The 22,188-nt window shown below is 43.3% G+C and overlaps 1 protein-coding gene across 2 annotated transcripts; it reads right to left on the reverse strand.

Moving 5' to 3' along the window:
• Positions 1 to 1,662: 1,662 nt before the first annotated feature.
• Positions 1,663 to 12,877, reverse strand: TEFM (transcription elongation factor, mitochondrial). Of its 2 annotated transcripts, none has more exons than XM_030208399.1 (4): positions 12,796 to 12,877; positions 6,861 to 7,330; positions 4,183 to 4,332; positions 1,663 to 2,887 (listed from the first exon to the last, which is right to left on the reverse strand). In XM_030208399.1, exons 1-4 carry the CDS (start codon positions 12,833 to 12,835, stop codon positions 2,465 to 2,467), a joined length of 1,083 nt encoding a protein of 360 aa, XP_030064259.1. In that variant the 5' UTR covers positions 12,836 to 12,877; the 3' UTR covers positions 1,663 to 2,464. The 2 variants fall into 2 exon arrangements, with proteins under 2 accessions (XP_030064259.1, XP_030064257.1); XM_030208397.1 differs by lacking the exon at positions 12,796 to 12,877 and adding an exon at positions 12,681 to 12,777.
• Positions 12,878 to 22,188: the final 9,311 nt, after the last annotated feature.

Here is a 22,188-nt window from a genome sequence, read left to right on the forward strand (position 1 = left end):
AATTTATGGCGTATAAAACTATCTTTATTAACTACTGGCTGTCAACTAAAAGTGTACACTAATTAAAAGAGATTTGAAATATTCAATAGTAGTGATTTGCTGATATTAAAGTGATCAGTGATGATTCTTCTATCCTTAAAAGATAAAAACTACTATTGTACTTATCTGGTAGTCTGTCCTTATGTAGAATGCCTTACATGAAGAGTTTCTACACTGTATCCTATGGATCCTGTTTTTCTACCAACCCAACATGCTTTTTCCTTTCTGGAGATTTTATTTCCTCCCCACATGCAACAGCGAGGCTGATGGGGTTCCATCAGCTTCCAAAGATGGCCTTTCTTCAGTAAGATTTAGTGTGTCCTATATGGCCCTTCTCTTGCAAAGTTTGGGGACCCTAGACTCTTACACATGGAAGTCTACAGTGCTACCAACAAGCAAAGGCAAGAACTAAGACATATAAATGAGTCATGGATTTTAAGAATTCCACAGCTGAACATGCAAGTAAAGAAATTTATTGTACAGAAAAAGCAGACTGAGGTATCCAAAAAGAAGTTGACATGGTAAGAAGGAAGAATTGAGCATTATACTCTTAGCGGATTAAGGGAGAAAGCAAACCGGGTTTGCAACATTTCATTTAGACTGGTTTTAGCCAGTCTAAATGAAACATTATTTTGCAGCTAATGCACAGAGGCTTTCAAACACTGCTTTACTATGCATGGAAGCAGTGACTGAAAATCCTATGCTCATGAGCTTGCTGGTATTAAAATTAGCTCATTAGCGATTCTATGCAGTGCACAGAAAACTGGCTCACAAAACCCCCCCCTTCCCTAAAGACTAGAAATTAACAGCAGCTCTTAAGCTGTCATCAAGGTCCTGTGCTAACTTTCCTGTCAGTGCCTGAGTGCTGATTGGCTCCAAGCCTCAGCCTTCCCCCAACCAGGCACTGACCCCTTACCCCCAAACCCTTTCCCAAGCTTGAGCCTTCCCCCAACCAGTCAAAACAGTAGCACCCCATGGCTTGGCTCCTTACCCCTTTCCCAAGCTTAAGCCTTCCCCCAACCAACAAAAATCCCTTGTAGTTCAGTGGATCCTTCCCAATCCCCCCTCCCAGACCTTAAAAAAAAAATTCTTGGTGGAACCCTCTTCCCCTCCCAGGGCATCTCAGACTGCACTGGACAGGAACATGGTGCTGCCATTTTGAAGAGGGCAGTCTCAGAGGCAGAAGGGGAGTAGGCATCCCTCCTACCAAACGTTGTTGGTGGGGGGGAAATTCCACTAGACCAGTGGTTCCCAAACCTGGTCCTGGAGGCACTCCAGTTTTCAGGATACCCACAATGAATATTCATGAGAGAGATTTGCATGCACTGCCTCCACTATGCAAATTATCTCATGAATATTAATTGTAGGTATCCTGAAAACCTGACTGGCTGGAGTGCCTCCAGGTTTGGGAACCACTGCACTAGACTAACAGGGCCAGTGGTGACTAGGGGGCTGGGCTCAGCCTGCCAGGTCTGGTCAGGCTCTTTTTTTTTTTTTTTTTTGGGGGGGGGGGGGGGGTGTCAGAAGGGGCCTACCAGGGACTTGTTTTAGGTTTGAGAGGACTTAAGTGCATTAGGAGCCCCCCCCCCCCCCCCCCCCCAATTCACTGGACATGTACCAGGAACGTTTGGACCCCTTTACTGACTACTGCTCAACACTAACAGTGTGAATATAATTTGCATGCTGTTAGTGTTGAGCACTGGTCGCTCAAAAAAACCAAAAACAATCTGTGTTCCAGCTGGTGTTTTACAGTGCTGGTGCATCTCCCCCTAAGAGGCTCATTTTCAAAGCACATATAGACTTATAAAGTTACTATGTTATTTTGTAAGCCTATGTGCTTTGAAAATTAGCATCTAAATCTTGTTTTTACAGCATTGTTTTAATATTAGCTCAGGTTTACTTTGTGAATTGTGTTTTAAAAAAAAAAAACCCCAACAAGCACTTGTAAAACACAAAACTGAATTGTTAGCTGTGATACTACTAGAACCTGGAGTGAGCCAGTATGTCTTTCTGTCCTTGCATCATAAAATTGTCTACTTAATTTGCTGCTGTGGCTGCACACCACGTTAACTTACACAAACCTTTATTCTACACAGGTATTTTATTTGAGCAGCAAGCTAACAGACAAGCTGTACATCCCACTGATACTTCCTGTGACCTTCCATTACCTTAGTTACAAACTTTGATGACAGGCACACTAGGGAAATATCTGTTGGATCTGAATGTAACTCACCTTGAGCTACTGATAAAAATACATGAGATACATTTAAATAACTGTTCTCCAGACGGGAACCAGTAGCAGATCTCAGCACTGGGATTATACTCAATTTAAAGTTTCATACCTTCCAATTCTGCAAAGTCATTTATTGAACTTTTTTTTTAGTGTTTTGTTCAAGTAAAATGTGAACTATGCACTAAGATGCCATTAGCCTACCAAGTCATAGAAGGCAATGGCTTGAAGAAGAGCATCACACATCTCTTCTTCTCTTTTCCGTGATCCTGCCTGAAACCGGTTTCTGTGCTGCAGTAGCACATCCTGTGGAAAAGAGACTCTGGGCTGTGACTTGGTAACAGCATCCAAAAGCAACTGCTTTATGAGGTCTAAGCCACTGGTCCTTGCAGCCCCTACCATCAGGTCAAAGTGCTTTCCTACTGCATTTCGTGCCATGGTTAGCACTCTGTGCTGGCCATCTTTCATGAAGGTTCCATCTAGTAATGCAAACAACATAGCTTCCACAGTACGCAGATGTAACATCACAGGGAACAGGTTGACATGTTGAACAGAAATTCCTGATTTCTCTAAGATGTAAAAATCAGCTTCAGGAATCTTGGATACTACTGCAAGAATCTAAAAACCAAAACAGTCAATCAAAACTAAGCAAGCTCTGTAATGCTTATGCATTTAAAGAGGGAGGGACAGCAGTGGTTCCCAAGGCAAAGCCCCATTACAAAAACAACTTGAACATAAAAATGCAGAAGTAAATGGTTGAAATCTGTTATAGTCTTAAAGTTGGAGAACTGACCCTACTTTACTTTGGATTTTGGAAAGTCCTGTTGTCAGTGGTTAGCACAGAGAGAACTATAAGATTTGCTGGAACATTTTAAAAATCAATGTGTCCCAGTAAATATTTCCTGCACACCATGAGGGTGGGCACTGCATAGCGTTATATAGCTACCGGATCCTTGTGCAGAAATGTAATTTTAGCAGATTTTCTGATCATAATATTTAACTGATGGAGAAATCTCATACCAGCTCTTCAGTACAGATAGCAGAACATTATAGAACAAAGCTCCCACAATTCAAATGGGGTCACAAAACCAGTGTTCGGGGTTATGACCTAGGAGGGCTCTCCACAGGTGCATCATTATTCTGCATCTCTGGCTGGTCACAGTTTTATTTAGCCACAATCATGGATTCACAGCCAAAAAAACCCATTGTGAAGCACTGTTAGATATTTGTGCAATTAAAAGTTTTTTGTAATGAAGATGGTTGTATGATCTCCAGTATATATATATATTTCCCTTCCTATGAAAAGGTAGTCAAAACTCAGATGATAGATACAATATAGCTGGTGAGACTTGAACATGTAACTTCAGCTTGCTCAGTTTCAGCTCTAATACTCTGGACATAGATTATACAGCAATTAAATGAGGATCACAATACAAACTTTTTATTTATTTTATTTAATGCCCTTTTTTTTTTTTTTTAAGAAATAGCAGCTCCAGAAATAATGCACATCAGCACTGGAAAGCATAGGGCTCAGTTCTGATGCCTGGCACACAGGAAAGAAAAAGGGTGAAAATATCAAATTAAAGCTGGCAATCCAGATATAAAAACTGAAATAACGTGGTTACGTCAGACAGCAGAAACTTCAAACGTGCCCCTAGTCCTGCTTCTTTCCTCTGAATTCTGAATAAACATATTAGGTCCTTGAGAAATCTGGACTTTGCTGTGGGTTATAAGAAGGGACGATCATTTTAAAATCTTAAAACATTTGTGATCACCGTTTATTGTACAATACAGGTATATTCAAACCTACAAAGAATCTGGTTTCCACTACACCTCCCCCCTCAAGATCAATGGGGAAAAAAAACAAACAGAAAGAAAGATTTCAAATGATCCCAAACAGACACCCTACTTACATCTTCCAAATAGGCAGATGCTACATAAGGTCCTTTCATGAAGCTATAGCATTCTTCTCTTTGCCAATCAAGAACAGACAGATTTCGAGTGACATGAGCCCAGGCCATTGTTTGAGTCCCAAAAACAATAGAGACAATGCTCTCTGCAGACTAGAAAAAAAAATAACATTTTATTAATCTTTTAAAATGCAGTCTTACAAAATAGGATGTACAAGAACAGCAAGGCATTATCCTATATAATAATTCTCACCACCTACGTTCTAATGTGTGACTGCCTGTATCCGTGGCTCCTGAAGTTGCTGAGCTAGGCTCCGTAGCCAGGTTGACGTCACTCACAGCTGATTCCCAGGCAGGGGGAGGAGTAGGGAAACACGCAGCGCAACTTGCTCCGCGTGTTTCCCTACTCCTCCCCCTGCCTGGAAATCAGCTGTGAGTGCGCCACTCCCTGCCACTTGCTCCGAGCAAGTGGGAGGGAGCGGCGCATCAAAAAACTACAAGCACAGCACTGCAGACAACCCCCTCGCCACCCGCAGCTGCCACTGGTAACGCTGTTGAGCAGCAGCGGCTGCTACAAAAAGAAAAAAAATCATAAATGTTTTTAAACATCAAGCGCGGCACCGCAGACAGCCATCAGGCATTGGCTGTCGGCTCTGCAGCCACTCCTCCACTTCGCCTCCATGTCACTGCCCCTGGATTAAGACCCCGGAAGAGCACAGCGACGTGAGAGGAGGAGCGGCTGCAGAGCCAACAGCCAATGCCTGATGGCTGTCTGCGGTGCCGCGCTTGGTTTAAAAACATGGCTTTTTTTCTTTTTGTAGCGGCTGCTGCTGCTCAACAGGAGAAGCAGCAGCGGCCGGACAGCGTTACCGGTGGCAAGGGGGAGGGGAGGGTCGCTGGACATGGGTGGCTGCAGGGGGAGAGGAGGGTCGCTGGACATGGGTGGCTGGAGGGGGTCCTGAGACCAGAGAGGTGGGGGTGGGGGGGCCCACACTCACTGTCTCACAAACACTCTCTCTGACACACTCTATCTCTGTCACACACACAGACACTCTGTCTCTCACACAAACACTGTCTCATTCTCTCTCTGACACACACACTCCATCTCTCACACACACACACACACACACTCTCTCTCTCTCTCTCTCTCAAACATACACACTCCGAGGAAAACCTTACTAGTGCCCGTTTCATTTGTGTCAGAAACGGGCCTTTTTTACTAGTTATTAATAATCAGTATTTTTAGTAAACAGGAAGCTGATCAGAAAATAGGAGATAAGGGGAAAGAGCAATCAAAAACTTGAGTCACAGATTTCTGTCATAGTGTGGTAACATTGTCATGGTATGCTAGAGGAAGGGAATAAAATTTCCATGAGCAGCTGAAAAATCTGTGCATCCTCTTCTATTCTAAAACTAGAGCCAAATTAGTTTTTTTTTTCCCTAAACTTGTATTGACTACTTACGGGGGCTGACAACTATTCTAGCATTTGTTTACCAAATACCGAAAAGAATCCTAAATGTGGAATCTGTCTGTGGCCTCTTTTCAGCAAACAAACCACAGAATCAAAGGAGATGCCATTGAGGACAAAACCGCAGTAAGCTCAACATGGGCTTACCGCTCACTAAAAAGGAAGTACTGCCGGTCTACCGCAGCTGCCCGATGGTAGTTCCCACCACCAGCGTGCCGTCATAACCAGCACTACAAAAATATATTTATTTTTGTAGCGCAAGTGTGTACCCAGCGGTAATCGGGTAGTATCGAATGCTGCCCAGTTACCGTCGGGTTAGCAATTAAGCTGCACTATGTAGAACAATGGATCCACATAGCATGTAAAAGGACCTCCAAATGGGAGTAGCATTCATTTTATATATATCTTTCTTTTTTTTTTCTTTCATTAAAAATCATAGCCATCATTTCCCCAGCATGAATACTAGCTCTGGGTATTCGTTTCGCTGACTTCCATATGACTGGTGGTGTTTTTTTTTTTCCTTACTTGATTGTATACCATTGATATGCCTATACACAGAATACAATATAGCAACTCCCATATTAAACATTTTTAAATAATGTGTAAGGGGGGTCTACAGAACACTGCCACTCTCCCTTGAGAAAACTCCCTCCGATAGCCTGGGACACCTTAAGAACAGTTCCTCCCATAGCCTGGACCACCTTAAGAGCATGAAACCCACCCGGGAGGAGGTGAGCTGGGAGGGACAGAGCCCATACCTGGGAGTATAGAGGACAGAGCTAGGCTGAGGCCCAGGGAAGGCAGAAAAGAAGCCCCAATCTATGCCCTGGCTGAATACATCTAGCTGTTTTGACTTGGTTGATGTAAGCCAACCTTGTGCTTTTGGTTAAGACTTGCAAGCTTTGCTGAGGTCTGGCTGGAGCCAGACCTGGACCTCTGAGGGAAAACAAGAACTACAGGCTGTGGGTTGGGGCATGGCAATCCCAGCAGTCACAACTTGAGTTAGGCCTGCTGCTAGAGGCCTGCTTAATAATTATGCTTCCTAAACCACCAAGGTTTACCCACACTGTGTTTCAGGCCCTGTGAAGGAACAGGCCCCGGGAGTTCTGTAAATAAATACTTATTTTGTGTTCATCCCTTTTGTCCGGCTGCATTATTTCTCTGGCCCATTCCTAACCGTCGCTCGCTGTCTCATAATGGAAAACAAATTACCTGTAACTTCTCTTGCTTTATTTCGGGCCCCATAAATTTCACTACTAGCCTGCTTCCCTGTATTTTTCTCTCTCCTTGTTCACTTGCAGGTGGACTGAGGATAAGATCACACAATTTAACTGTAGTTTTATACTTGAATTGTGGCACTTTCATTAAACTTTGTAAATCCTGGAAAGGGCCGTGCTTTGTCCTGTAATCAACAATACTGACTGACTTCTTGCCTCTCATTAGTTTGAGCAGCTCTTTTTCTGAGGCAGTGTTTAGCATTTGAAGGATGGCTGATCGCTGTTCAGTTGTATATTGGTCATCAATTTGGCTCTCAGGCTCTTTGGATCTTTCCTCTGATGATAGGGAATTTATAAAGCCGTCTTCTGCTGGAGCTAGTGCTTTGCCCCAGCTGCAAGAACAGTGCAAAGTCCTACACCTTAAAGTTGAATAGAGCTCTTGATTGCCCTGCAATAAGATAGTCCCTTTAAAAAAAAATAATAATAATAATTACATTCATGGAGATTTACCTGCTCAGTTCCCATCTTTAGTTTTATGGTTCTGTTTTTAGGTAAAGATCAAATAAAACACGCTGCCCCTTTTATGCACTTCTGTATTCCAAACCACACTGTGTACCTTATAGAACAAAAATCCTAGAATGAACCACTGAAAGTGCACAGGTACCTGGTAACCAAGCACCCAAGCAAAGGAATTTAGATTCCTAGACATTGATCCCTGTATGTTCATCTATCACTGTCCCCCTTGTTTACTAAGCTAGCTCTTTGCAACATAAATGATAGAATTTATATGTGAACCTGTGCACTACACCCATGTGTGTGCCCACTAGCAAAATACACACTATCAAATCATAGTGCTAGGCAGTATTCTATAATAAGAGGTCATTTACATGCATAAATGGATAGAATACTGTCATTTCACACCAGAGGCGTAGCCAGCAGCCTTTGGGGGGAGGGGGGCACCCATTCCTCTCTGGTCCCTCCCCCCTCCTGGTTACAATTTTTACCTTTTCTGGTGGGGATACCCAAGCCCCACCAGCTAAAGAGCTTCGTGGCCCAAACTTCCCTCGGTGCAAAGAAACAGATGCTGTGCTTTCCCGCCACCAATGCCAGCACTCCTCATGCCTGCTCAATTCACGAGTGTGAACAGAGCATGCACGAGGAGCACAGGCATCACTGGCTTGAAAGCATGCCATTGACTTCCTTACAGCGGGAAAGGTTCAGGCCATGGAGCTTTATGGCAGGTGGGGCTCAGACATCCCTGCCAACCATAAGAACGTAAGTGTTGCCATACTGGGACAGACCAAAGGTCCATCAAGCCCAGCATCCTGTTTCCAACAGTGACCAATCCAGGTCACAAGTACCTGGCAAGATCCCAGAACAGTATAACAGATTTTATGCTACTTATCCTAGAAATAAAACCAGGCAATATATTTGCAGTGAAACAATACATACAGCCACAAATTCAATCCCACCATCAAAGAGACCTATTATGAATTTTGAAAACCTCAGCAGTGCAACTTTGCCAGCAAACTTTCATTGTTGCAAGATCTGCAGCCCCCACCCTGTCATTAGTTCTCAATCATATCAATTTTTTGCAAACTAGTTTTGTGGTTTTATAGTTCAATATTAACCTCAATCATCTTCATAATTATACTTATAATTCAATACTCATCTTAAAAATACATATTTGCAATGCCCCCATCTAACATTGCAAATATATATTTTTAAGATGAATATTGAATTATAATTATGAAGATTAAAGTTAATATTGAAATGTACAAATATAAAAATAGTTTGCAAAAATTGATATGATTGACAACAGACGACAAGGTGGGTGCTGTAAAGCAGTTTGTTGGCAAGTTGCACCGCTGAGGTTTTCAAATTTCATAATAGATCTCTTTGATGGTGGGACTGAATTAGTGACTGTATCCTAGAAATAAAGCAGTGGATTTTCCCAAGTCCATCTTAATAATGGCTTATGGACTTTTGTTTTAGGAAACGATCCAAACCTTTTTTAAACCCTGCTAAGCTAACTGCTTTTACCACAATCTCTGACAATGAATTCTAGAGTTTAATTACAAATTGAGTGAATAAATATTTTCTACGGTTTGTTTTAAATTTACTACTTAGTAGCTTCATTGCATGCACCCTAGTCCTAGTATTTTTGGTAAGCGGTAACAAGCGATTCACATCTACCCGTTCCACTCAACTCAGTATTAGACCTCTATCATATCTCCCCTCAGCCATCTCTTCTCCAAGCTGAAGAGCCCTAGCTACTTTAGCCATTCAGGGTACGGCAGGTTTTTTGTTGTTTTTTTTGGGGGGGGGGAGACCCCTCCCCTTCCCACCCTCCATGGTTATGTCACTGCCTAACACTAGGTGGCTCCTTAAAGAACTACCCTTCATTGTACTGAAAATTTTCTACCTCCATATTTGCCAAATGGACATGGTATGGTACTGTTCTGTTAAGTCAGCAATGCCCATGAAGCTTTAAACTGCTTCTGAAAATCTTTTGCACAATTCCCAAAGCTGGTCCTGGAGCTACCCCAGCCAGTCTGGTTTTCAGGATATCCACAATAAATATTCATGAGAGAATTGCATGCACTGCTGTGATTGTCTTATAATCATCCATATTTATATAAAATGCTTTGATGATAATAAAGCCTCTCCAAAACAATTACTCTACAATACTTTCAGAGAGGTCATATAAAGCTGTTATAACCAATCCTAACTCCCAGCCTATTTATTACAGAGGTACCAAAGCATTTTCTTCTCCAGTAATGTAATATCTATAAAATTAGATTCAAAAGTTTTAAAAGATTATAGCACTTCCCATACTATATTTGACTGCTTCTTACTGCACCTGCTGATAGTCAGGAGAAAAAAAAAACTTGCCCTGCCCGTCTTTCCTGTAACATAGTAAATGATGGCAGATAAAGACCTGTATGGTCCATCCTGTCTGTCCAACAAGATAAACTCATTTTACATGGTATGTGATACTTTATATGTACACCCAAGTTTGATTTGTCCTTGCCATTCTCTGGGCACAGACTGTAGAAGTCTGTACTGTTCTTGTACTAAGTTCTGAAGCTAACGTAGAAGCCCCTTAAAATTTCCACTCCAGCCCATCCCTATCCAGTCACGATCGGGGCATAGACCATAGAAGTCTGCCCAGTTCCTGTTTTGTTTCCAAGTTACCGGCGTCGCCACCCAATCTCCGCTAAGATTCCATGGATCCATTCCTTCTAAACAAGATTCCTTTGTGTTTATCCCACGCATGTTTGAATTCCACTACCATTTTCATCTCCACCACCTCCCGCGGGAGGGCATTCCACGTATCCACCACCCTCTCCATGGAAAAATACTTCCTGACATTAGTCCTGAGTCTGCCCCCCCTTCAATCTCAATTTATGTCCTCTAGTTCTACCGCCTTCCCGTCTCCGGAAAAGGGTTGTTTGCAGATTAATTCCTGTCAAATACTTGAACGTGCGTATCATGTCACCCCTGTTTCTCCTTTCCTCCAAGGTAGGTACTTCTGCTGTAAACCAGCACAGCTGCAGGGGTACAATTAAAGGGAAGGAAGATGATGGGTAAGAGTACAAAGAGCCGAGGCCCTATACAAAGACAGGAAGAAGAGGAGTATAAGCAGACCGAGGTGCCATAAAACAGGGAGGCGTTCCAGGGCTCATTTCTTATAATGAGACCCCTATGTATTGTACGGTTCCTCCTCTTTCTCTGCTGTCCCGCTTTCTGTTCCAAACAGATGGGCACCAGGACAGCACCCCAATATGCCAACCTTTTTATGGCTGAGCTGGAAGAGACATTTCTGAATACATACCAGACCAAACCTCTAAAATACTATCGGTACATCGATGACATTTTTATGATTTGGACGGAAGGAGAAGAAACTCTGAAACAACTTTACTATTCCCAGAAAAAGTCAGTTTTTTGGACACCACAGTCTCAATCAGTGATGGCTGTATACAAACATCTATATACAAGAAACCCACAGACAGATGCAGCTACCTCCACAACTCCAGCTTCCATCCTTCACATACAAAAAGATCCATTATTTACAGCCAAGCCACAAGATACCACCGTATCTGCTCGGACCCAGGGGATAGAGACAGACACCTTGAAACCCTGACTGCATCCTTTGAAACAGAAAGGCTACAACCCCAAAATAATCTCCAAGAATATTGCCTTCTCCCTCGAAACACCCAGGGAAAATCTGCTACAGTACAAAGAAAAAAAAAGCCACAGACAGAATCCCCCTTGTAGTGACATACAACCCAGAGCTGGAGAAACTGAGGAAAATCATAAGAGACCTACAGCCTCTACTCCAGGAAGATGACTTACTGAAAAAGATATTCCCATCCCCACCAGTGCTGGCCTTCCGACAGTCACCCAACTTAAAACACAAGTGGTATATATCATTCAGTGTAAAAAATGTAATGAAGGATGCTATATTGGAGAAATAGGCCAGATGCTTAAGACAAGATTTAATCTGCACAGACATCACATGAAGATAGCCGGTGCCAGTCAGGTTCCCACCCCTGTGGGCCAACACTTTACAAGACCAGAACACTGCACCAGTGATTTCATAGTAAGAATCCTGAAAGGTAACTTTAAAACAATACAGGAACGTAAGACCTTTGAAGTCAGAATGATTGAATATTTTGACACCCAACAGACAGGACTTAACAAGGATCTGGGTTTTCTAGCCCATTATAAACCATAAAATTGTATTTCTCTGTTGATCACCCTCCTCTCACCTACCCACACCCATCCTGTTAAAATATCAATGAAATGCTTTGATGTCCCCATGCATACCTCCTACCCACCCTCACCCTGTCAGACTGTCAAAGTAATACTTGGATGTTTCACTTATATATACTATCTGCTACAGTGGCGTAGCTAGGGGGGTGCCAGGGGAGCGGCCGCTCCCCCAAATGGAGTTCTGCTGGCACTGGCACCTATTTTTTTCTCAATGTGTTGCATTGAAAATCTGCGCCAGCGCTGGCAGAAGTCCGCTCTCGCTCCCCCCCCCCCCCCCGCGCCATCAACCTGGCTCCGCTTATGATCTGCTACCACACTTGCTTATTTCCGCTCTGACGAAGAAGGGCAACCTTCGAAAGCTAATCAAGAAATGTATTAAGTTATGTCCAATAAAAAAGGTATCATCTTATTTTCTTTTCCATGTTTTATTTTGTTTGATTTCTATAGATTCTACATGGAATGTTGCTATTCCACTAGCAACATTCCATGTAGAAGTCGGCCCTTGCAGATCACCAATGTGGCTGCGGCCTGCGCAGCCTTCTACATGGAATGTTGCTAGTGGAATAGCAACATTCCATGTAGAATCTCCAATAGTAGCAACATTCCATGTAGAATCTCCAATGGTATCTATTTTACTGTCATAGTAATGCTTGAATGTTTTCACTTATATACACTGTCAGCTAGCACATTTGCTTATTTCCGATCTGACGAAGAAGGGCAACCTTCGAAAGCTAATCAATAAATGTATTAAGTTATGTCCAATAAAAAAGGTATCATCTTATTTTCTTTTCCATGTTTTCTTTTGTTTGATTTCTATTGATAACCTGTTTCAAACAGGAAGCCCAACACCACACAGCTTATATAGGTTTACTCTTTAACCCCACCATCCCTTAACTTTCAGGTCATTAGCTTGCACCTCCCCCCCATCATTATTATCTTTGTAGGATGTTCCATAATTAGGATCTACTGTTTTACTTTGATGACTGCCTAGTTTTCATTTAACTAATGTTTGGGCCGGTCCTGGATTTGCTTCTACCTCGTGGGCCACGGCCCCTAGTGTACTCGTTGTTCCTTGTGGGAAATGGCTGGTAATGCATTAAATCCTCTTTCCCCCTATCCGATCCTCCAGCCCGTGTCCCTGCGGCTTTTACCTGCTCGGAAACGGACTAGAAGCGGCCATAGCTGCAACATGATGATTGCGTGCGTGCGTGCGTGCGTGCGTGCGTGCGCATCACTCAAGAGCTTCCCCCTGCGCACGTCTCCCGCGCAGCCCAAAAGTTCCCCCTTAGAATAGGGTCGCGCTTAGCCCAGCCCCCACTGCTGGAAAAAGCGGAACCGAAAATGCAAATGAGCAGCATTCTGGGCTTCTCGCTCGTGCGGCTGGCTGGGACGTTTCTGGGCTCTGATCTTATACAAATAGAAAACTCCACTTTCACTCTGCAAAGGAAAACAGTAGAATACAGCACTGCTGAGCCCATTGTGCTAGGGTTAGATTAACTGGGGATTCTGTTTTTCACTCCTTAGAATAAAAGAAGTCGAATCAAATGAAAATAGTATTTTCTTTGTCAAATGCTTTTATTGTGTGGTGTGAATGTGCTCTTATTCCTTCAGAATAGTTCTGATTCTGTTTTTTCTTTACGTTTATAAAAACAAAATATTCTTTCATATAGCATAGAGTTTGTTTCACTAATGCTCAAAATGTTAATAAAGTACTTAAAACTGAAATACTCAGAAAATAGTTCTCATAAAATATTTTATATTTGAAAGAATTACCTACTTAAATCACGTTGTTTTAACTCCAATCCCAAAAGATTCCTCAGGGAACCTGTTTTATCGTCCTGTTGCCTTCAATCCCTTTGTTTGCTAAGATCAGGGAGGGCATAGTAACTGTTCAATTGGTTAGTCTTGCACCCATCTCAATCTGGATTTAGAGGAAAACATTGCACAGAGACTGTTCTGTGTTCTTTAGTAGTTATGGCTAAGATGTGGTTGAGTAAATGGTGTAAGTTCTACTAGTCAATTTGATCTAGCTGTAGCATTTAATGTGGTGGTCCATCAGGTTTTATTATATCTACTTGAGGAAAGTAGTTATACTGTAAAGATTAATAATGCTTTTTCTGCGCCATGGTCAAATGGATGTGATGTGCCCCAAGGATCCCCTATAGGTTAAAACTGAATGTTGAGAAGGCTGTTGTTATCGCTAACCGAATGAGTCTGTAGTAGTTAGGATATATTATTGGAGTCAGTTCTTGAAGTCTTTCAAAGGTGACTGGAGTTTGAGAAATGTTAAGAATATTAATTTCTGCAGTCACAAGATGAGGATTTATTTTTAGAAGCTCTCCATATTTATGTAAGAGTGGATGGATGCCACTTTTGTCACACCTTAAAACAGAGTCACAGGCTTCAGCAATTTTCATTGATTCTTTTGAGAATCGTCTGTCTAATTCAGAAACTATGGCATCTAAAACAGGGAAGTACAACTGCTCACGCCACCTATTTCTTTCTGTGGTTGATGTAGTTTGTGTTTCATCTTTACTTAGTGTCTGCTCTTTGTGTTCTCTTTGACCCAGAGTTGTTGTAACAAAGAAATTGGTAAGAGCTACTGAGGTTTTACAAGCTCTTTTTCTTTTTGTAGAATCCTCATCTGATACTGCAATGTTGTGACTTTGACAGAATGCCATGATTTCTTTCCATAAATCATTCCAGTCATCAGCTTTCTATGAGAGAGGAAGCTTTTCCAAGTGTGATATCAGTGCTCTGAAGTCCTTTATGGGCAACATGGATAATCTTCATTATGTCTTCAAAGATAAAAATCAAACATGCAATGAATGATACCGTAGTCATGTGATGATAAAGGCCACTTGCTTCCACAGACCACTTTTCACCTTTTTCTGTCAGATCTTGTAGACAATTCATGATGGCAGCATATTGTGTTTTAACTGCAAAAACACTTCTCCACTTATGTGCCCAGCGTGTTTCACTTGGTTGCACAATCTCTTTCTGCTTTAGACCTAATGCTTTCTGCATGTCAATAAACTTTTGATGATTGGTCGGCTCAGCAAAGACAGAGTAAAGTTTATCAAGTACAGTTAGAAATCCCACAATACTACGATTTACTCTGCAGCATTCTACAAGCACTAAGTTGAGTTTATGTGCCATGCAATGAATGTATACTGCAAACTGGTGGTCTTTCATTCGCTGCTGTACTCCGGTCACATGTCCTGACATAACACAAGCACCATCATAAGACTGGGCAACAATTGGAATATTTTGCATTCCACTTGTTTCCAAACCTCTCTTGATGGCAGTATAAATCTCATCTGCATTCTTTTTGGAAAATCATGCAGATGTGGTTGATTTGGTCCATTACATTTTTCTCCAAGGTCTGAAGCAGCAGCTGGGCTTCTTATATCAACTGTACTTGTACTCAGTACATCTAAGGAGAGTAGCATTGATGTGGAAGCAGCCAGGGCTTGCTCTGGAGTTGATGCTAAATGCTTATGGGAATCAAGTGTCACGTCTGTGGTCGTGACCCCTCTCAGACTTACCTTATTTCTGGGGGTCAGCTTCTGAGCTGGCTTCTGTCTGTCCTTTCTGAGTTAGTTCTGTCTCTGTGTGCTGGCTGCTTCCAGCATGGCTCTAATTGCTCCACTATACTGCACCTGTGTGTGTTGCCTGACTTAGCTCTGTCTCTGTGTGCTGGCTGCTTCCAGCATGGCTCTGATTGCTCCACTGTGCTGCACCTGTGTATGTTAAGCCTTTCTGTGCTTCAGTATGCTTTCTGCCTGCTTCTTGGTTTGTGCTCCCCTCACTCTCTGGTGACCAGAACCGGTGGCTGCCATAGACTGTCTTGCTGTCCCTACCCATTTCAGGCTTCAGCCCAGTCCGGTCCGGATCTTCTAGGCTGCCAGACTTGTCTTTCTTGTTTGTGCCTGAACAGCACCCGTAGTTGCCTTGAGATTGCTGCAGCTGAGCCTCAGGTGATGATGGGATTTATTAATCACCTAGAAATTTCTGTGTTTGCCTTTGCATCGCCTAAGGTCCCTGGTATGCTGGTGAGCTCTGTGCACTTCTGCCTAGTCCAGTTTATTGTCTAAGATTCTTGCCTGATTCTAGTCTAGTCTTTGTGTAGTTTATCTTGTACTGTATTGCTTGTTTCCCAGTCTTGTTAATTGTTTGTATTTCTCTGTCTAGTTCTTGGTTGTCTGTGTTTCTTGTTTAGTGGCTGCCTGGCAGCTTTCAGTTCTGTCTCTTACCTGTCTGTGTTTCCTTTCTTAGTGGCTGCTTTGTAGCTTTCAGTCCTGACCCTTAAGCCTGTCCATTTCCTGCCTAGTATAGTATTGTCTGTCTGTGAGTCCTAGCCCAGTTTCCTGCCTTGCTGCCCATGTATATTCCTCTCCCCTCTGATCCTTAGTCCTACCCTGTTCAACCTAGTTGGTTTCCAGTTCCTGCCCTGTCCGGTAAGTCCTGCCGGCCACCTGCACCTGGGGGCTCAACCCCTGGGGAATGGTGGTCAAGTGCAGGTGAAGTCTAGCTGTCCCTGCCAGAGTTCTGCCTTGTCTCTGGTGTGGGGTGGTTTTGCCTGCCACTGCCACTCCTTGGCAGTGGCCCAAGGGCTCACGAACCCAGGTTCTGCTTTGAAAGCCTGACATCAAGAACTGGTAATTCAGCACTCGCTTTCACAAAAAAATTTCTAATATCCATTTTTTGCATTTGATGCGTCAAAGGTTTACTCTCTGGTATATTTAGAGAAATCCAACAGGTTCAGAATAGAAGTACTAGATTTCCAAGAGGAAGGAAATCTAGTACTTCTATTCTGAACCTGTTTTAGTGATATTCAATTATTTATTTTCTCCTCCACCTTGTAAGGCACTGCCAACCCAACAAAAACAGTGTTAGACTTGATAAAGATGGACCAACAATAAAGAACGACAACGTGGATGCAGGCAGCAGCTCACAGGTTTGCTTGCTGTGTTTTGAGTGAACGGCGACGGCTGCGCGGGGGAGTGAAAACAGAGATTTTCCAAATGGCTTCCTTACTTCTCTAGTTGCAGCAAGCAGGCAGGCTTGCCTCGACTCCATCATTTGCTTCCCTGCCCTCTTAGCGTCCCGCCCGCCCGCCCAAAAGGAAATGACATCAGAGGAAGGCGGGACACAGAGAGGGCAGGGAAGCGAAGGACGGAGTCGAGCCTGCCTGCCTGCTTGCTGCTTTTACTACTGGCACCCCGCCCCACCGCCCGCCAGTTCACAGCTGCAAATTTGGGTAAGAAGACTAAGTGACTAAGTAATTGGGGGGGCAATGCCCCCCTCACCCCCCCAAACTACGCCCATGAGTAAAAGGGGCAACCAGTGAAGACAGAGCCATAGCGGAGAAATTAAATTAATTCTTTGCTTCGGTCTTCACCGAGAAAGATTTGGGTGGGATACCAGTGCTGGAAATGGTATTCGAAGTTGACGAGTTGGAGAAACAATGAATTCTCTGTAAACCTGGAGGATGTAATGGAGCAGTTCTACAAACTGAAGAGTAGCAAATCGCCTGGACTGGATGGTATTCATCCCAGAGTACTGATAGAACTGAAAAATTAGCTTACGGAGATATTGTTAGTAATATGTAATTTATCCTTAAAATCGAGCGTGGTACCAGAAGATTGGAGGGTGGCCAATGTAACGCCAATTTTTAAAAAAGGTTCCAGAGGAGATCTGGGAAATTATAGACCGGTGAGTCTGACGTCGGTGCCGGGCAAAATGGTAGAGACTATTATTAAGAACAAAATTATAGAGCATATTCAAAACCATGGATTAATGAGACAAAGTCAACATGGATTTAGTGAAGGGAAATCTTGCCTCACCAATCTACTACATTTCTCTGAAGGGGTGAACAAACGTGGATAAAGGTGAGCCGGTTGATATTGTGTATCTGGATTTCCAGAAAGCGTTTGACAAAGTACCACATGAAAGACTCCAGAGGAAATTGGAGAGTCATGGGATATGATGTAGTGTCCTATTGTGGATTACAAATGGATTAAAACATAGAAAACAGAGAGTAGGGTTAAATGGTCAGTATTCTCAATGGAGAAGGGTAGTTAGTGGGGTTCCCCAGGGATCTGTGCTGGGACCGCTGCTTTTTAACATATTTATAAATGACTTAGAGTTGGGAGTAACTAGTGAGGTAATTAAATTTGCTGATGACACAACGTTATTCAAAGTCGTTAAATCGCGGGACGATTATGAAAGATTACAAGAGGACCTTACAAAACTGGGCATCTAAATGGCAGATGACGTTTAATGTGAGCAAGTGCAAAGTGATGCATGTGGGAAAGAGGAACCCGAATTATAGCTACGTCATGCAAGGTTCCACGTTAGGAGTCACAGACCAAGAAAGGGATCTAGGTGTCGTCGTTGATGATACGTTGAAACCTTCTGCTCAGTGTGCTGTGGCTAAGAAAGCAAATAGAATGTTAGGTATTATTAGGAAAGGAATGTAAAACAAAAATGAGGATGTTATAATGCCTTTGTATCGCTCCATGGTGCGACCACACCTCGAATATTGTGTTCAATTCTGGTCGCCGCATCTCAAAAAAGATATAGCGGAATTAGAAAAGATGCAGAGAAGGGCGATGAAAATGATAAAGGGGATGGGATGACTTCCCTATGAGGAAAGGCTAAAGCGGCTAGGGCTCTTCAGCTTGGAGAAAACGCGGCTGAGGGGATATGATAGAGGTCTATAAAATAATTAGTGGAGTTGAATGGGTAGATGTGAAGCGTCTGTTTATGCTTTCCAAAAATACTAGGACTAGGGGGCATGCAATGAAGCTACAACGTAGTAAATTTAAATTTTCTTCACTCAACGTGTAATTAAACTCTGGAATTCGTTGCCGGAGGATGTGGTAAAGGCAGTTAACTTAGCGGAGTTTAAAAAAGGTTTGGACGGCTTCCTAAAGGAAAAGTCCATAGACCGTTATTAAATGGACCTGGGGAAAATCTACTATTTCTGGGATAAGCAGTATAAAATGTTTTGTACTTTTTTGGGATCTTGCCAGGTATCTGTGACCTGGATTGGCCACTGTTGGAAACAGGATGCTGGGCTTGATGGGGGTAACTAGTGAGGTAATCAAATTTGCCGATGACACAAAGTTATTCAAAGTAGTCAAATCGCGGGAAGATTGTGAAAAACTACAAGAGGACCTTACAAGATTGGGAGACTGGGCGTCTAAATGGCAGATGATGTTTAATGTGAACAAGTGCAAAGTGATGCATGTGGGAAAGAGGAACCCAAACTAGGATAAGGGGGCATGCGATGAAGCTGCAGTGTGGTAAATTTAAAACGAACCGGAGGAAAATTTTCTTCACTCAACGCGTAGTTAAACTCTGGAATTCGCTGCCGGAAAAGGTGGTTAAGGCGGTTAACTTAGCGGACTTCATAAAAGGGTTGGACGGCTTCTTGGAGGAAAAAATCATAGAATGTTATTGAATGAACGAGGGAATAATACAGTATTTCTAGGATGGGCGGGACAAATTGCTTGTTCTTTTGGCCGCTGTCGGTGTCAGGGTGCTGGGCTCGATGGACCCTTGGTCTGTCCCAGCATGGTGATGCTTATGTACTTATATCAGGGGTGGGGCAGCAATATTGTACTTTCAGTCAAACAGTGTGGGTAAGTTCTGTGGGACTCCTAGGGGTTGTGCCTGCTCCCTGCAACTGAAACTGTGACACCGCTGCACCTCCCTTGACAACAGAACTTGGAGCATCTTTGAGGTATCATCCAGGATAATGGTTTGTATATACCAGTGGTTCTCAACCAGTGTGTCACCAAGAACTGAGAGGTGTGTCTCCAAAAATGTGGCAGACAGCATGTCCCTGCTTTACTTAACAACTATGTATGCCTGAGGGCTGAGAGCAGAGCAGAGCATAGAATCAGGTACTTGAAATCCACATAACTGGTCCTTTGTGCTTCACCATCACCCACAATGCTCACTGCTGCCACCAGCCTCAACTGGAAAAGTTGCAAGTCTGCTTTTCCCCACCCAGCAGTCACCACCTTTCTGTGCATCATTTTCATCAATAATGATATATAAGGGATTTTGTTTTGTTCAGTCAATGAACTGCAGTATTCAGTGTGTCCTGGATGTGTGTCACAGTGGACGAAAGGTTGAGAACCATTGGTGTACACTAAAATCAATATCACAACAAAATAGGGGAAAAAGTAGATAAACCAGAGTCAAATATTTACTCTTCAGCTAACACAAGACTCCAACATATTCCTTTGTATCAAAATGCTTGTATTATTTATTATTATTTTATTTATTGCATTTGTATCCCACATTTTCCCACCTCTTTGCAGGCTCAATGTGGCTTACAATAAGTCATGGATAGTGGAAATGAGAGGAGAGAAGACATTTGGTGTTACAAAAGGAATTGGGTTGCATGGTAATGTGATGCATAATGGTAGGAAAAAGAACCAAAAGAAGGTAGTATATTACATTCAGGGTATACTGTATGTGAGAAATTCAGATGTCTTGGTCTTTGTGATAGGTCTTGTCGAAGAGATGGGTCTTTAGCAGTTTCCGGAATTTGGTCCGTTCGTAAACCGCTTTCAGATTGCGTGGCAGTTCGTTCCAGAGTTGTGCACTCATATAAGAAAAGGTTGATGCGTGCATTAGTTTGTACTTTAGCCCTTTACAACTGGGGAAATGGAGATTGAGGAATGTGCGAGAGGATTTTTTTAGCATTCCTGGATGGTAGGTCTATCAGGTCTGACATGTAGGCTGGGGCATCGCCATGGATGATTTTATGTACTAGGGTACATACTTTGAACATGATGCGTTCTTTGATTGGGAGCCAGTGTAGCTTCTCTCGTAGGGGTTTTGTTTTATTACATCGTCTGTGCCCTTAAACAGCACTCGACATCATTAACCTAATCAGACAGTCACTCTTCCACATTCATTCACCAATCACCCTCTGTACCTTGTAATTAAAATACAAATTAAGTCATATAATACAGCAAAAAGCACATTTAGCAATGTCGTTTACACACAGTATACTAAAATACCAGATTTGCTAAGGTGGCTCACTCCTCCAGAGGGTTTTAATTTTTCTCCCCCTTCAACACTGGTTAAACCTATTCTGAAATTTAATTCTGAGCTTGTCTTATATGAGAGTGTGTGTGTGTGGTCGAAATGGTTTGTAGATATAATATCGTGTTTACACCATCACAACCTCTTCTGCTTTGTTTCAGTTTTTTAAAAAGGGGAAATCAGCACAAAGTAAACGGAAGGAATAGGCAAGGCAGCACTGGTATCCAGAGGGCTGCCATCCTGTGCCCGCTGCAGTAATCACTCTTCACTGGACTCACTGCGTCTGCCACCTGCTGCAGTGACAAACGCACACCCTCTTGCTGGCACTGCAAGTCTATTCCTGCTGCATTAACCGCCCCCTCAATCCCTGCATGCACAGCATTCAGCACCCGATGCAAAAACTACCAGCTACTCTATCTCAGAGCCTTTCCTCTCCTTCACTGCATCTCTGCGTCTCTCTCATCTTCCACCTCACTCACAGCCTCTCTCCCCTCCCACTGCGCTCACCGCATCTCAGCTACTTTGCTTTCCTGCTGCATTTATTGCTTCTGGGCACTCCTTCTGAAGTTGGAGAAATCACAACCCTCTGTTGCTTCTAGACTGTAAGCCAGTGGCGTAGCCATAGGTGGGCCGGGGCCCACCCATTTAGGGCTCAGGCCCACCCAACAGTAGCACACATTTAGCAGTAGTTGGTGGGGATCCCAAGCTCCGCCAGCTGAAGACTTCCACCCTGATGGTAATGAAAACGCTACTCTCCACGATCCCGGCACCTGCACATGCTCCGTTTTCAGCGCATTCCTGCTGCAGACTGCCAAGGTGGAAAGAAGTGTTTTCCTGCAGCGCTTCACACTTGAACATGGAGAGACAGTCCCTGCTCAATAAAGCTTACTATCTAATTATGACAGACAGATAGGACAAGTAAGGGATAAGGGTTAGGACAGACAGGACATATCAGGGATAGGGGACAGTTGAAGGTTTAGGTTTAGGAGTTAAAAGCAACATCGAAGAGGTGGGTTTTTAGCCTAGATTTGAAGATGGCCAGAAATGAGGCTTGGTCTACCGGCTCAGGAAGTTTATTCCTGAGCCGGTTTATTCCTGAGCCAGCTGAGATATTTGTTGGTGGGGTGGGGTGGGGAGAGAACCTTTGGTGGCCACCCACCTCTTGCCTAGGCCCACCCAAAATCTGTTTTCTGGCTACGCCCCTGCTGTAAGCCCACTGGGGACATGCGTGTAAGCTCACCTCGAGCTACTACTGAAAAAGCTACATCCAAATGCTCTTCCTTTCTTCTCTCATTGCATTTCTGCCCCTCACCACTGCACTTACTTGCATCATCTCAGCCCTCTTCCCTGCCCCCCCCCCTCTCCTCCCACTGCTGTCACTGCATCTTAGGCTGACTTGCAATGCACAGACACGGGGAAACCGGGTCTCTTCCGCTTTTCGGTGTATCCACTTGAAGTTGCTGGACGGGACA

Source organism: Microcaecilia unicolor, chromosome 6 (genome assembly GCF_901765095.1).
Source record: "Microcaecilia unicolor chromosome 6, aMicUni1.1, whole genome shotgun sequence".
Classification (NCBI taxonomy): Eukaryota; Metazoa; Chordata; class Amphibia; order Gymnophiona; family Siphonopidae; genus Microcaecilia; species Microcaecilia unicolor.